The 15,801-nt window shown below is 49.6% G+C and overlaps 1 protein-coding gene across 7 annotated transcripts in view; it reads right to left on the bottom strand.

Moving 5' to 3' along the window:
- The window catches only part of ctnnd2a (catenin (cadherin-associated protein), delta 2a), a 234,538-nt gene that overhangs the window by 70,093 nt on the left and 148,644 nt on the right, over positions 1–15,801 (bottom strand). For all 7 annotated transcript variants that reach the window (XM_076051063.1, XM_076051069.1, XM_076051062.1 and 4 more), the window contains one exon: positions 6,932–7,064. In XM_076051063.1, coding sequence (XP_075907178.1) covers positions 6,932–7,064 — 133 coding nt within the window. The remainder of the gene's footprint in view (positions 1–6,931; positions 7,065–15,801) is intronic.

The following is a 15,801-nucleotide window of genomic DNA, read 5'->3' as shown; positions in this document are numbered from 1 at the left end:
TGTAAAGCAATACTTAACGTATGCTGCCTCATATTCTCTCACTTTAGTTGGCCAATTATAAGTTGTTGTTTTTTTCTTGCAGCAGTGTCTTCCACGTCCAGTGTCTCTTTCTTCAGTCTCTTTAGTCACAAACCTGTCCGTTTTGCACTACCTGGGGTAGTACGAGGAACAAATCACCTCGACAAATGGCACAAACTGGCACGTCACACACTTTAAGCCACGACTGATGTGTTTGACTGGTAGGCAATCATATGACACATTATGAAACAATAATTCGATTTTATATGATGATCGAAAGAGAATTAGATTCTATGACTCATTTATTGATTTATTTTTTCATATCTTTCTCTCCAATTTTCAGCAGCCACTCTAGCGCCCCCTGGCAGCCCCCCACTTTGAAACCACACCGCAGCAACCACGAGTCAACTCAGCAGGTGACGGTGGCAGCAAAAACCCAATGGAGGGAGCAGAACCAGTTCTCTTTTGATCATCCCCCGCAAAAACAGCCAAACAGACGGATGGTTTAAACGAGCGCAATAAAAGCCGGGTTTCCCCGCGGCACAAATAAAACGACGAGGTTCGAGGAGTGAATCGGTCTTTCTGATCGGTCTTAACGTTCAACAGGCTCCGCCAATCGACCTTCCCCCAAGATGTGATGCAACGGCGAAGCAACGGCCCAATGAGCCTTAAAAAAAAAAAAAGAAAAAAAAAAGAAAATCGAAGTCAGCGGCTCAAGAGATCGGCGTGGACCACAAAGTTTCTGGGGGAGCTCGATCGGAACTGGGGAAGGTTTTTAGCTCGCGTGAAAGAAGAAGTGGGCAGCTGACTGGGTGAAGACCAGCAGGAGACGCTGTATTGAATTGAATCCAATCCCATTCGCGGTCTTGCCTCCATGGTGAAACATTTTTCTCCGGGCTCTGTGTCACACGGACGCGTGAGATACATTTCTGTGTGGTGGGCCGGGCGCGGAGGCGAGTGGGGGTAGAAAGGCAAACAGGAATTAGAAAAAAAAAAAAAAAAAAAAAAAAAAAAAGACAAACAGAGCGCTGAGGTGTTTCGATGACGCTGCAGGAGTTTATCCGGCAAAATGACTTTGCTTATCTATTCAATTAAAGCGGATTAAGGGGAATGCGGTGACTGGCAAAGCCCGCACCGTTGGCCACAACAATTACCTCCACCCAACTTGGCCTCCCTCCATCTTTCCTTCATTCTTTCCCACACGCTGAAATTTTCACCCATCTCCTCCTCCTCCGCTTGCCGATCTTCCCGTGTCACCGCCAATCTGCCATCGCGCAACAGCCAAACTTTGCGTCACCTCGGAGGCCCCGGCGGCGCCTTTGTGCTCGGCGTTTCGCGCGGAGAAGATTAGGGGCGCGCGTATCGATTTGGCTTTTTGTCTGCCGCCCGCGACAAAATTGGTAACCCGTGGCGACAGCATCGCCGTGGAAACGGCTGGCGACGTCGTGGCTCGGAAAGGTGCCGCCGGTGCCGGGACACGCGGCGACACCCCCCCCGTAAATGCTTAACAAGTGCGCGCGAGTCGCCGCATGCGGAATGTTGAGACCGACCGGAGATGGTTTATCGTGTCTCAAGCAGACACCTTTCTCCTTTCTCACTACCTGTCAGCTTCGGGGAGCAACTGACCGTTTAGAACCATTTAACTTTTGCCTAATTGAGTTCTTGGCCTGAGGGCTGGCGCTCCCCTCTGAGGCATTCAAAACTGGGTCAAAAACAGCATTAACCCACGTGCACCTCGTGCATTGTTACTTTGCAGCAGCGTCCACGATGGAACACGAAGAAATCCATGATAGCATAATATTTATTTGTTTGTGTGTGTGTGTGTGTGTGTGTGTGTGTGGGGGGGGGGGGGGGGGGGGGGCGGGGGGGGGGGAGAGCTGATTCCTCCCTATCACAGCTACCCAGGGTGGAGCCGATTGAAGTCAATGTGATTTTTATCTACCGCAACACCACTAAAGCAGCTCTCAGAGCCATTTTGAACAGTATGGAACGTGACAGGAAATCCAACAGGGGATTGCTAGCAGATCGACAACTACAAAGCGACCGGCAGGCGGTGTGGAAATCTGTCGGGTCACCATTGCCATCGCCGAGGATCGAAGCATCTGCGTTTACCTCGATTAGCGGTTTTATGACCCCACCTGTGAAAATGGGGGGTGGGAGGAGGGGGCTGTGGGGTAATTCTCGCTCGAAAACACCCTCGGCGTGCATTTTTATTTTCTCTATGATATGCGTAAGTGTAAAAACAGAAAATTATCTTGGTTTCTGACGTGCACATATGAGATATGACACATTTTATACATATTTATACACATGTATATGCAAAGTTCGACTTCCACACCAAATACTGAACACTTTTATATTTGTATTTATATTTCAACGAGAATCAACCATGAAATTTGACTGGGTCGGTTGTCGGCCATCTTGAATCTAACATGTGACGTGTTATACTCTTCTTCCACCACTAGGTGGCAGGTTAATGTTCTCCTAAGTGGACACCAGGCCCTTTTAATATTGTGTGTCTGTGTCTAGAAAACCCCAAAAATGTGATGTTGATATTAGTGTTGTGTACAGAAAGCTAAATATGCTCTTAACTTGCCATCTATAGGGGATTTTTTTTTGGGGGGGGGGGATAATTAATGATGTGAATTGCTGGAGTCCAGGATTAAATGTGAAAAAAATAAATAAATAAATAAACAAAAAAATAAAAAAATAAAAAAAAAGGGAAAAGAGAGTGCAGCGTTGGACCTTGGATGAGGAGCCACTCTGTGATCCACGGTGGGAGGACGGCCCATGAACCGCGCTAAAGTGATATCAGCGGCGTGGGAGAGGCGCAAGCTAACGTGCGAGGTGAGCGCCAAACGGGGCTGATAAGTGTTGGAGACGGCGGCGGCGGCAGGCAGGACATGAAGTTAGAGGACAACCTCCTCTTGCTTTTAGCGCTCCGCTGGATAAATGGGTATCGACGGGGCTGCGGCACAAAATGAATTAGCGACGCGGGAGAACTACGGTCGGACGCAGAGTGAGTGCACGAGCTCACGCAGGGAGAATCTCTCTGTGAGGTGTGTGCGTGTGTGTGTGCGCGTGTGTGTGCGGTGTCGACAGGCTGCCTTTGTGGTCAACTTGCAAGCTCCATCCGTCCACGCCCCTAAAATTAAATCAACACATTCTGACGCCAAAAAAAACAAACAACAACAAAAAAAAAAGAAGACAAACCCGCTCCTCTTCCTTTCCCTCCCGCCTTCGCTCCGCCTCTCCTTGGCCCCCGTGGCGTGTCTCTTTAGCAACAAATAGCAGCCGTGTTGTGGCTGCATTTAGCTGCTCAGCGTGTCCCCGGCCATCTGTGTCTGTCTGGCTGACTGAAAACTGGGATTACTCGCTCGGCAGCCAAACGAGCCCGAGTTGCGGTTTCCCGGCCACCGGAACGCATTCGGCGCTTTCAAAGAGTTGAGATAAAAGGCATTTAGATGTTGTTGTTGTTTTTTTGTTTTTTTTTTAAACTCGGCCAGATGGAGGACTTTGCAAAATTGTAAACAGTGATTTTCTTGTCTGAGGACAGTTTTCTTTTTTTTGGGGGGGGACCGAGAAAGGTGGAAATAGTTCCAAAGTCGTCCTGATCCACTTTGCATCGACCTGCGACCGCTCAGATTCTAGACTGTGTCAGGATCACGTGGCGTAAGAATCTTGTCAAACGCTCAAATTGCAGATGCAATCGTCTCAGTCTGCTCGTGCATTCAGGAAAACAAGTTAAATCTGCTAAATAATTTTTGGAAAGTGTCCTCAGTGTCAGGCTAAATATTACAACGTAATTACTAAATTGCTTTGAAAGGAGGAAAATATTAGAGCAATGAGTGATTCAAAACTACTTGTGTGTGTCAATGTCTGATGGTAACCTTTAAAGTGGTTTGCCAGGGGTTCAAAACTTTTCAAATGCTATTTTCCCATTTTATGCGTCCCCTTTTTAAATGGCATCTCTTCAAATTTTTTTTCTCTTATATTAAAAAAAACCCAAAAAGCTCCTCGGAATAAATATCAAATATGATTATGATAATTAGATTGCCGCGCAGCAGGAGGTCAGGACTGAAATCTGTGGGAGAGGAGGAGGGCGACTAATAAAAAACAATCACAATGAAGTGTGGGGGGGGGGGGAAAAATGGCGGTTACACAGCATTTTGAGACTTTTTACGTGATTAAAGAGGTATAATTTGCTGTCTTACGTCAATGTAGATTGACTCTCTGTGGCTTTGTGACTGTCTCTGTGCTAAAACCCAGCTTGTCGTGCAGACTCTCCATCTTTAAAAAAAAAAAAAAAAAGAGGAATTTCTTTTTAAAGCTATGAAAACAAAACAAAACATCGATTTACACCCTCTTCAAAAAAGACCATGAACTGCTTATTTTGTTCCGCTGACTTCTTTCAAGTTCTGAATGACTGGAACATAAAGAGGACGGGAGTGAAAAGCGTCAGCGAGAGTCAAGATGTTCCAACACACGCTCGCCGATTGTAGCGACAGTCGTACAGCTAGCGCGCGCGCACGCGCACACACACTCACTCACGCACACACAAAAACAAACAAATCAAACACAGAGGGATAAAAGCTTCTGCTGACATCAGAAACACTTCAGAAATATTAAAAATGGGGCCTTGGGAAGAGAATGTGCTGCAGCCGTGAGAAAAGCTGTTTTTCGTAATAAGGGACTTTAAACTCAAACGAGTTGCTTCAGTTATTTATTTATTTTTACAAGGACTGCTGTTATTCATGCATTCCAAAATAAAATAAAATAAAATAAATCTAATCGGATCAAATAGGGGCCTCGTTTGATATAAGAATATTCATCTTAACACCAGTTGATTGACGTTAAAATTCCAGCCCTAATCCACTTCTCACGCAGCCAATCCTGTGTTTCGCCGCGCAGCGCAGTCAAACGCATGTTTGAGTGCTTGCAGATCGGCGAGCGCCGGGCCTCGCTTTCGCTCTGGCACGGCGCCCCTCCTGGATTTAATTTGTATAAATAGTGTTTAGCTGTACCTCGGGGGGGGGTGGGGGGGCCCCCGTGCGCAAAGCCAATCAAACAGAACGTCGAAGGCGCGTCCGTGCGCTACCGGCGGCGGTCCCTCCATTGTTGGACGCCTCCATTCAGGCAATAATTACTCTCGTCACAATGGCTGCGGGCACTTGTTGCGCGATGCAGCGGGGGCGGAGGACGGAAAAAAAAAGAAAAAAAAAGGGGGCCTTTCTGTAAACGTGAGTGTCTTTGTGCGGGTGTGTAATTGGGTGGGTGTAAATGAAAATTAGCCGCGTCTGGCAGTTAGGCCTCCGCTAATTGCCCGCCGCGCTCGCATGTTGCAATAGTATTTCTCTTGAATTGTTATTATTTACTATTGTTGTTGCAATTAATTCAGCGCTGTCGCGTTCCACGTTGCCTCTTTCCTTTTATTAGACTTTGAGGTGAAACCACCTTTCCCAGCAAGGTGGTTTCACTTGGAGGAGGACACGGCAGCGGTTAATTATTAGCATCCAGTGAAATGGATCCCTAAGAGACGGATCCGGTGAAACTGACCGGAAGTAAACAAGCTGCCACCAGTATTGCTTTTCTTTTTTTTTTTTTTTTATGATGTAGAGCGGTAATAAGCAACACCAACTACCAACTGAATAATAGCAAATATGAGCCTACACAGTGTTGGAGTACAGGAGATTGGTCTTGGTCTCAAGACCACTTTCTAAGGGTCTCGGTCTCGGTCTTGTCTCGGTCTGATCGGACTCAGGGTTTTCGATCAAGACCGGTCAAGACTGCAATGACGGATAATTATTCCTAGTTCATTTATTCTAAAATTTTTATGAAGCAAAGTTTTTTTTTTTTTGAAAACGGTTCAAAATAGTTTGGCAAAGCAGCAAAATGTGAAAGAAATCTAATCTTGATTAATGTCTCGGTCTCGGTGGGCGCAGTCGTGACGACAACACTATTAGCCCGACGTGAACTCTGTCTCCACTTCATATTTCCATAAGCGGCGGACGCTCGGCTCGCTCGTCGCTAATTGGAGGCCACCGTCAAACGACATCCACGGTGCCGCTAACGCTGGCTGCCCCCCCGACGCTTATGAGGCACCCCCAATGTAAACACCAGCAATGACAGCGCAACGTACACAAAGTGCTCATCGGATTCGCCTATAGAAAAAAAGAAAGAAAGCGGATTACCCAGCATGCACTGGCACTATGGAGGCTTGGATGCTTTTGCCGCCGATATTTCGAAATAAAGGCATAAACCACTGCAAAGGAGCCACTTTTTCACTTTGCGATATCAAGCACAGGTGTCAGGGCCCTATCTCGTTGGTGCGGCAAAACGGTTCAGGCAACAGTCGGCGGCAAGCAGAAACAATTTTAGTCAACTGTCGGCCGACGTTAGGGGACACAGAAAAGTGCTTTGCCCTCCTGCATTAAGTCGTTCCGGGGGAGCGGGAAGAAGGCGATTTCACACACTTTGCCAGTTTTTATTTCTCGTTGCTCCGGCAGCCGCCGCCGCCGCACGCGCCATCACTGAACTGTCGCCACTTTTGCTGAGGTTTCCAATCTCCTCCATCTGATAGCGCTGCCTGAGAGAGTTCCATTATGTGGAGTGTGCCACCCGCCGGGGGGGGAACCCCGCGCCCTCACGTTGGCGCCAGGCCACGATGATTCAGACCCGGGTGTTTTCTTTCCGTTCTAAAACACCTCCGATGATGTCGTATTTAGAGGATGAGTGTGCGTCATGTGACCCGCGGAAGCATTCCACTGCAGCTCTGCTGCCGCCGTCTTTTTGAATGGGGTGTCACAACTCGATATGAAAGTTTCAGAAATGATTAGACGGGCACCACTCGTCGGCGGCCCACGCGACCGCTGCGACGAAGCTCTCTCTCGGCGCCGCGACGCCGGCTACCAACCTCGGCTTTGATCTTGTTGTCTCCGAAGCAGAGGTGCTGGAGGTAGGCCGCCGCGTTGGACTGGACCGACGGGAACTGGTGCTGCAACATCTGGATCACCTCTGGCAGCTCCGGATCCCTCCACCCAAACTCTCTGCGGAGACACGGAACACAGAGGCTGAGTCATTGCTGCCGCCGCCGCCGCCGCCACCGCCACCGCGCCTGGAAAAAAGTGAATCACTCATCCAACAGATTCGGACGCTGGGCTGAAAATTTTCAGCGCTGCACACGCTCACCTATCTGCTGAGTTAATTCATTCGTGGATCTGTGAACTAGTTTTTTTTTTCTTGAGTATGACTAACTCAAAGTCTGGGGCATGAATTGGATCAGAAGCATGGATCCATAAACAGCGCTAGACTTCAGGTATACATGCTTACGACACATTCATTCACGTTAAGTTTCACTGGACAGATTGACAATGTGATCAGTCATGTGACCTGACACTTGCTCAGAGGCAAATTAATATATGAACACATATGTACCACAATATTGCCTGAAGGATTCATGGGCAAAGATATATTGACTTCAAACAATTCATCCAATTATTTCGTTATTATTATTATTATTATTATTGAGTGTCATTATTTCTGATGCTTGTGAATTGATTTTTTTTTCCTTCAGTGGACCAAATTAAAAATAAAGCCTTGGAAGCAAAGAAGTGTTTGGCTCGCGTCTACAAGATGTGGACGTCTCCCGTCGCGGCCAGCGCCGCCGTTACCCACCTCGCAATGTTTTCTCCGTTCTTCCCTCCCTTTATTTATTCCTTTAAACCGTCAACTCAACTCCGCCGACGTCTGAAGAGGTGCCGGCGTCGAACGCGCGGCGGCTGCATCGATCGCGGGGTTCCGCCGATTGATTTTCTTGTTTGTGCTTTCATGCTCTCAGCTCTCAAATATCGATGAGGCTTTTTTTAAATTTTATTTTTGGGGGGGGCAGGACGAAAAAGCCAAGATCGGATCACTGGCGCTCATCTCGGCTGGATTGAGCGAAAAGGCCACCTAGAAAACGTCGCGGGGGGGGGGGGGGGGGGGGGGGGTCGAGCAAAACGTGGCTGCCGAAGATAAAGCGAGCTGCGCCGCGGACGGCCCTTTATCTGCCTGAATGATAAGTGTTCCATTCGGCTATAAAGCGGGAAGTGAAGGAAGAGGGCAGAGGAGATATAGAGCGTGGGGGGGCGGGGGGGAGGGGGGGATTCCCAAGGCATTTAGGGGATTTAGGAGGAGAGACCCTTAAACAACACTCCTTAAATCACACAGTCAGATACCATCAGGGCAGTTTGTTTGTGTGTGTGTGTTTGTGTGTGTGGCAAGATTAAGATAAGACCATGATGTGTGTGTGTGTGTGTGTGTGTGTGTGTGTGTGTGAGTACACACACAATTGTCCCCGCGCCGGCGTGTCCCCGGTCTCACTCGCGCCACATTTTGCACCCGCGCCGACCTCGCGGCGACGACGCGTCTCGGCCGCCGCCGGCGCGGCTAATAGAAAAGGAGGGTGATCTGCCGATAAGATAGGCATCACGGCTCGCCATTAATTAAAAAAAAAAAAACAAAACCCATGCTTTGGTGGAGGAGAGCCAGCGGAGTGCAGAGGCGAGAGGATAGGACGACGACGACGACGACAACGACGACCAAGATAAAAAGGAAAACAACGAAAAAATGGCAACTGTGGGTGCGACTGGCACGATGGAGGCTCGCAGGGAGACCATTTGGAAAATCAGGGCTCCATCCCGCGGAAAAACTCAGACAACGGTTCAACAATGCCGAGTCTGATGCTAATTGGCAGGAATGGCGGCGGCTCCTCCGCCTGCAGGGAGATGAAGGTGGAGGCGAGGATGTTTGTGTGTGTGTGTGTGTGTGTGGGTCGGGGTGAGCGACGGCGATGCATCTTCCTGCTGTTGCATCACTCGCTGTCATGTTCCCTGAACTCAAACGGGGGGCGGGGGGGTGCAAGGTGGGGTGAATAACGCATTGAATAATGTAGCGGAGACGGTGATGAATGGCGACGGAGCCGGCAGAAGAGAAAAAAAAAGATACGAGCGGCGCGAGATGAGGGGAGGAGGGGGTGAGGGGCGCGGCCTCGGACGCTGGACAAACGAGGAAAACACGGCGCAAATCTCGGAGGCCCGGGTGGATTTGGACGTGGGACGCGTTCGTACGAAGACGCCCTGGAGCTTCGGGGTTTTTTTAATAAAATTGCGAAAAAATGGAAAAATTGCTCCCTGACGCGAGTCAGTGACTGCGTGGTCCTACGTTTTGGCCTTGCAACGCAGCGGAGATTTAAAGTGAGAAAGCGTTTCCAGAAGCTCTGATCGGAATGAGTGTTTTTTTCTTCCATTACAGACGCAAAAATTCCGACGTTGTCTTCGTACGTTCTGACGCAAAGAGCTCAGAAGGTCACGTGAAAGAAAAACAAAATAAATTTCATTCAGTTCTCTGCTCGCAATTGCTTCCGTGGACTCTCACCACAAAACCATTTTTTATAAATAATAGTGACCAACGCTCACACAAGAGAAGACTGATGACACAGCCAAAGGGGCTTTTCAGCAGCGCTAAAAAGAACGAGAGCATTTAACAAGTCGGCGTTTCCGCTGACGCTCCAACCGCGCTCGGCGCTTCGGCCGCCGCCAACGAGACGACAAAGTCGACCAAGACTTAAAAATAGACCGGAAGCAACATTTGCACGAGCTCGAGTAAGTCGACTGCCGCTGCGGACCCCTCCCCAGCCCCCCCCCCCCCCTCCAGTTCCCGCGGAAACGTGTGACGCACGCTTCCAAAAAAAAAAACGGTATAACATTCGTCAGTGTTGCGGACTGACAGCTCCACACAGGAAGCCTGTCCCCCCCTCCGCCCCCCTCCCCCACTCTTTTGCCTTAATCTGATTGGACAAGGCCTGTCATGTCCGTTAAGTGATTGGAGGGTCAGGGATGGACACAGTGACAGCGCGCCGCATACCAAAGCAGATGCTAATTAAAGGCCGAGCATCAATCTTCATCACGCTGCCCTGATAGAGGAGAGGAGAGAAGAGGAGAGAAGAGGAGACGAGTAGTGGGGACGGAGGGGCGGATAAAATATAGATGACGAGCAAACAGAGGCGGCGGGTAAAAAAAAAAAAAAAAAAAAAGATGTTCAGCTGGATGATTTACTCACCCAGCGGTCTTTTTTTTTTTTTTTTTTCACGTCAGAGGCAGATGAGTTAAAAGTTGGGACTCCGACCCTCCGATATCTTTCAAATCAAACCACCAGGCTGCTCTTTCTTCTGCTCGTTTCATCTCTGGAATAATTGCACTAAGCCCTTCCCTGATACCATTTCTCTCACAGATCCTTTGATTGCAAAAAATACATTTAAAAAAAGGAGTAATTTCCTCTTATAAAGGTTTGGCGGACGGGGTTCTTGACCAGTTACGGTTGCAAAAAATCACATCGCAAACCTTGCTCGCCGTTTTCCGCCCATCGGCTCACATATCTCTGCACGTGTGCGGCAGATCGCTGCAGGTAATTTGATGCGAGGGGAGAAGAAGGAAAAAAAATCAACAACTGGAATGAGGCGATAAGGACGCCGCGCAGGCGCCCGAGTGCCGGGGCGTCGTTATCGAATTGCAAAGAGCAAGATGTAATCTGCGCGAGGAGCCGACTGCACTGATGTGTGCCACAAACAAATTAGAGTTGAACGGTGCGTCAAAGTTCCGTGAGGATGCGAGAATGGCGCGTTGAAAGCGGAGGGAGCCGCGCACGCCCGTCACACTCTGCGAATTTGAGTTTGCGCGCCCTTTGGCGAAAAAACCCCACAGATTGACGCGGCAAAAGTAAACTTTGTTTTGGTTCCCTCAAACAGGTTGCTCCCGCTGAGATCAGAAACCTCAAAACCTCAGCAGCGGTTGGGTGTTTTTTTTTTGTTTTTTTTTTCTCGCATCTTCAAGGACAACACGCAAATGTCTGCCACAGCACAGGGGGGTTTGATGAAGAAAACAAACAACAACAAACAGCTAGGTTGGGGGGGGTGGGGGGGGATTAAAAGAGACGCACGCCCCGATAACACAGGCATCACCCCGGCGAACAAATACAGACGGCAGTGGAGAAGCAGGGAAATCTACTTGACGCGTCCCCCTCGATCTTCCCTCTGCTTGAACCTGCCATCACCCGCGGCCATTTGGCAAAATGGGCCTGACGGGCACTCGGGGAGATCGCCGCTCCCGGTGTCAACAGAGGCGGCGACGGGGGAGGAGGGGACGTCTCAAAGCCACTCATGGGGCGCACGTCATACAGAGAGCGGGGGGGGGGGGGGGGGGGTGAAAGAAAATCAGAGGGCATGAATGACGGACCGCGGTTGAAAGCAGAGAAGGGGAAAGAGGAAGTGCGCTCTGCTTGGTATTAGCGGCCGCTTCCTGCCTTTTCTTCCGGTTTTACCTCCTTTTGTCACATCCACCTGCAAATTCCATCCTCGACCCTGCTGAGATGATTCTCTCTCTCTCTCTCTCTCTCTCTCTCTCTCTCTCTCTCTCTCTCTCTCTCTCTCTCTCTCTCTCTCTCCTCTCTCTCTCTCTCTCTCTCTCTCCTCTCTCTCTCTCTCTCTCTCTCTCTCTCTCTCTCTCTCTCTCTCTCTCTCTCTCTCTCTCTTCTCTCTCTCTCTCTCTCTCTCTCCCCTGCCGCCGCCGCCTCACACACACACCCAGGAGAGGGAGGAGGGAAAATCAATGAGCCCTCTCGGAGGCATCTTCCAGCTGGGACTTTGAGGATCAGGAGGGCGAATGAGCGAAGACAAAAGGAACACGAGTGAGAGAGCTGCTGCTGAATGAGGCGGAGGGACGTGAACGGTGCGCACGCACGCGGCCGACCGCAGCCTCAAGAAGAGGCACTTTGTCTTAAAGGTCGTCGCATTGTTCGCATTTCTGATTTGTGGACAGGACACAGCGGAGGAAGGGGGGGGCAGCGATTATATTGGTTTGCGCAATGGGTTGAATTTATATGCGTGCAAGACAGACGCTTTCTCCAAGGCGGCGAGCTATAGAATAAACACACAGAGAATGCAGGTGGGGACGTTCGTCAATGGGGGGGGGGGGGGGGGGGGGAGACACCCCTTCAGTAGTTAAATTACCGCACGGCATTGAGGAAGCCATTAGGTTCTAACGTCTGGAAGGAGGCACAAGGCAGAACGCATTCGCACCTCGATTATTTTGCTGATCGGTGAACTTTCAGATTGGTGGCACCATTCCCCGGCCACGCAGCGCAATTACCGGGTGTTTACACAGCCGAACGGAGGGCCGCTGGAAAACACGCGCTCAAGTCGAACATTCATTAGACGGAAGTGGGGGGGGGGTGGATAGAAAGCGGGACGACTCGGATCGTTACCATGTATCAAACAACTGGCTCGTTAAAAAACGAAACCAGCCCGTTTCCCCCCCCCCGCCCCGGGGAATAAAAATGACCAAAGCGGTTTAGCTGCTGCCGTTCGTCGTAGCGACGTCGCCTCTGAGACATTCATTTGTGAGACGGCTGTCGGCAACAGAGAAAAACACTCGGAAACGGTTGAACCGACTCTGTGTACCGTGTGGCAGCTTAATCAATCGGATTTCAGCTTAATTTCTGCTCATCCATCTTTTCAAAGCCTCGAACGCAGCGGCTGTGCGGACGCGTGTTGTAAATGCAATTACTTCAAGAAACGTCTCATCCGGTTTACGAAGCAAAGACGGTGGCAGTTTTCATTAGATCCATTGTCTCGGAATAGCACACGGCCGATCTTAAGCCCCACTTCTTCATATCGTCTGGTAGCGTTAGCGGTGACAATTCAAGCGTCACATTTCGAAATATCGCCAGAAACTCAAAAGAGGACGGGCGCCCGGGGAAAAAAACAATTCATAAGCGACGCTGATTAAAGTTCAAAAGCATGACACGGAACGTTCTACCTTGATTTTTGTTCCAACGGAACACAATAGGAACACACGCTGTCGCGGTGCTCAACGAGTCTGAGGGAGACTGGTGATGCAAAAAAACAAAAAACAAAAAACGTCTGGCCCGCCCAGAGCACTCAGCCAACCAGAGTCCGCAGATGAAAGAGAGCATCTTCTAAAAAAAAATTACCGGCCCAGACCGACGAACCCGATGCCACCGGTCCCGTGTGCGTCTGTGTGTGTGTTTGTGTTTGTGTTCACGCGTGTGTGACCAACAGAACAGACCTTTAAGCCTCGCCTTCTAATGAAAGTGGCATTTACTGCCATTGCGTGTCCATGTGCATCACGCCACCGCAAATGATATAGAATTATCCTGCCATGTGCAAATCACACTGATAAGGTCAAGCTGGATATTAGCGTGGTCCTCGGCTGCGGGCGAGTTCACCCGCTATCGGATCCTTGTTACGCAGTCGCAGAGATACCACAGGGGTAAAGAGAATCCTGGCTTGACATTAAACAAGAGATATCTTGAATGGCAACGTTTACACTCAGAGGCTGCCGGCGCTCGCTTTTCATTTTTTTTCCCCCCTTCCTGTGTGTACGTCTTGCCTCTGTTCTCCCCTCTCACACACACAGAGCCATCCACACACCTCGGAGTGACATCAAACTTCCCACACACGACCACAACGGGCGACGGGGGAAACGTCACTGAAAAAGCCACTTTTACAAACATCTTCGTTGCAATTTCTTTCTCTCCTGCCACCGTGTCCCTTTTTATTTCTCCCCCAATCTCTGCCTTTCACCCCGACTTGAAGGCATACACCGGGGGGGCGGGGGGGGGGAGTGGAGGCGAGGGTGACAGGTTACAGCTATTTCGCTGAAAGCCTTGACTGACAGTTTCTATTTGAGGTTCAGTCACAGCCAGCTGGACATGTTGGGTGTCTTCAGCTGTCTTCGGCGTCTGAAAGCTCTGCGAGAGCGTGACTGGTGGCGGCCGCGGCACTCGCAACATGCCACCGCTGAGAACTTTGCTCAAAATTAAATAAATAAATAAATAAATAAATAAATAAAAAAAAGTTAGAAACTACACGAGCGGCTCCACCTCGGCCCTTTCGCAGCTCAACTGATCCCCAGACTCGCTCCTCCTGATGAACACAATCGGCGCTCGCGCTTCCCTCAATTCCATTCGCCAGCGAGCAGGTGGGATCCCGCTGAGCCGTCAACGCCGCCGCTTTATCATTCCCTTTGAGCTCGACGCCTTTAACGTCAAAGGCTCCCCGCCCCCCCCGCGCTAACTATATGCACACAGTCAGCGGTTCAACCCGCACGCACGGCCCTCCGTGATTTATGGAGCAATTCTGATCTGGGCTTACGTCTCACCTTGAGGTGACTAAACTCTGCGATGCGAAGGGGTCTTAATACTCCTCCACTCGCGCAATCGCGAGCGGAACGAGCGAGATGACGCAACGGGGGAGGGAAAAACTAATAAGGCAACAATGAGCTCGGGCACCTGCTATCTCATTAGCTGGGATCGGGGGCACTGATATCAGGAGGAGTGGTGGGAGGCAAAAAAGAAGCAACAAACCTGCAGATCACGGAAGGTGACTGCACAGCGATGACGACGTGTAAAGTAAGAGGCGGAGGCGTTAGAAATGTGAGCAGCGCAGCACGACGTGATACTAAAGGAATGATTATGTCGGTGAGGAACACGCAGCGATCGCGGCCTTATGAGATAATGATCACTCCGCAGCAGCGGTCTGATTAGTGCCATTTTTTGTACCTTTTTCTTTTAAATAGTTCTCCTGTGTAGGACTTCAAAGTGCGGAGAAAGGCAGATGGTGAGAAGCAAAAGGAACGGCGGAACGCGAGGATCTAAGGACGGAACCATCACGACGTGGCTCGGGTCGAGCGGCGCGAGGATTCAACGTGGCAAAAACTCTCCCGAGTAAAAAAAATAAAATAAAATCCAAACCGATCCAAACACAAGGACGAGACAAGCAGCTGCTATTTTACCTCTAGCGTAGACCAGGGCACATCTTACGTCTACTTTTTCAGCCGCAGAATTTCGGGCTGAATAAACAAATGGTGTGGAAGCAAGTCACGGAACATTCTGAAAGAGTCTTGGGAGACTCAGTCTCAAGCTTGTAAACTTTACTTTTCTCCAAGAAATGCAGAGCCCTGCAGCGTGCGCGGCTGTGGTTTGGCTTACGGGTTGCTTGTATTGCGCCCTCCTCCCTTTGTGCGCGCCCGCACACAAAAACACAAACGCACACATCTTTTTCAGGGCTGGGGAGGGGGTTATTTGTTGTGAGATATTCAAGTGAGCAACATTTTAATGACACAGACGAGTGGATTCTCCAAAGTGGCATAATTTGGGGAGAAAACTTTCATTTTCCACGTTTGCTCATCCTTGCAAAATGATTGCCGGAATTGAAAGTGAAACTGCGGGACGGGATGGAGGGCTGGAAAGACTCGCACTTAGGAGGTTAAGAGGTGTCTGCGAGGGCCCTTTGGAAGCCAATATGAGTGCAGAGTCGGAGCTTAAACATTGTCCAAATATTTAACAGAATCTTTGGAAGAGCACTGGTTGTCATGAAGCGCAAATGAAAACAAATTAGAATCATTCCTGACAGTTTCACATGCAACTGGAACAGGATTGACATGAAACTCTTGTCTTGTCTTTTTTTTTTTTTTTTGCGCTGATCTGCCAGGATCTTCAGAGAAAAGGAGAGAGAGAGAAAAAAAAGGGAAAGAAACCAGAACTGTGGAAACCGCTGAAGTGTTTCGGGAAAATACACCGAGGAACAAAATGTACACAAGGGAAAAACAAACACACTCACACTTGAATGCACATGTTAGCTTTGTGCCAGTGCCCACGGAAGCGTGTTAATGTCCTCTAGGCAGGCACACCTGCACTAAGGAGGGGAAGACAACCCCGTCTCCCCCA

This window comes from Nelusetta ayraudi, unplaced genomic scaffold (genome assembly GCF_046127955.1).
Source record: "Nelusetta ayraudi isolate G7.1 ecotype Tasmania unplaced genomic scaffold, CSIRO-AGI_Nayr_v1 ptg000132l, whole genome shotgun sequence".
Lineage (NCBI taxonomy): Eukaryota > Metazoa > Chordata > Actinopteri > Tetraodontiformes > Monacanthidae > Nelusetta > Nelusetta ayraudi.
The sequence above is the reverse complement of the archived record's forward strand: the minus strand, read 5'-3'. Positions and strand labels throughout refer to the sequence as shown.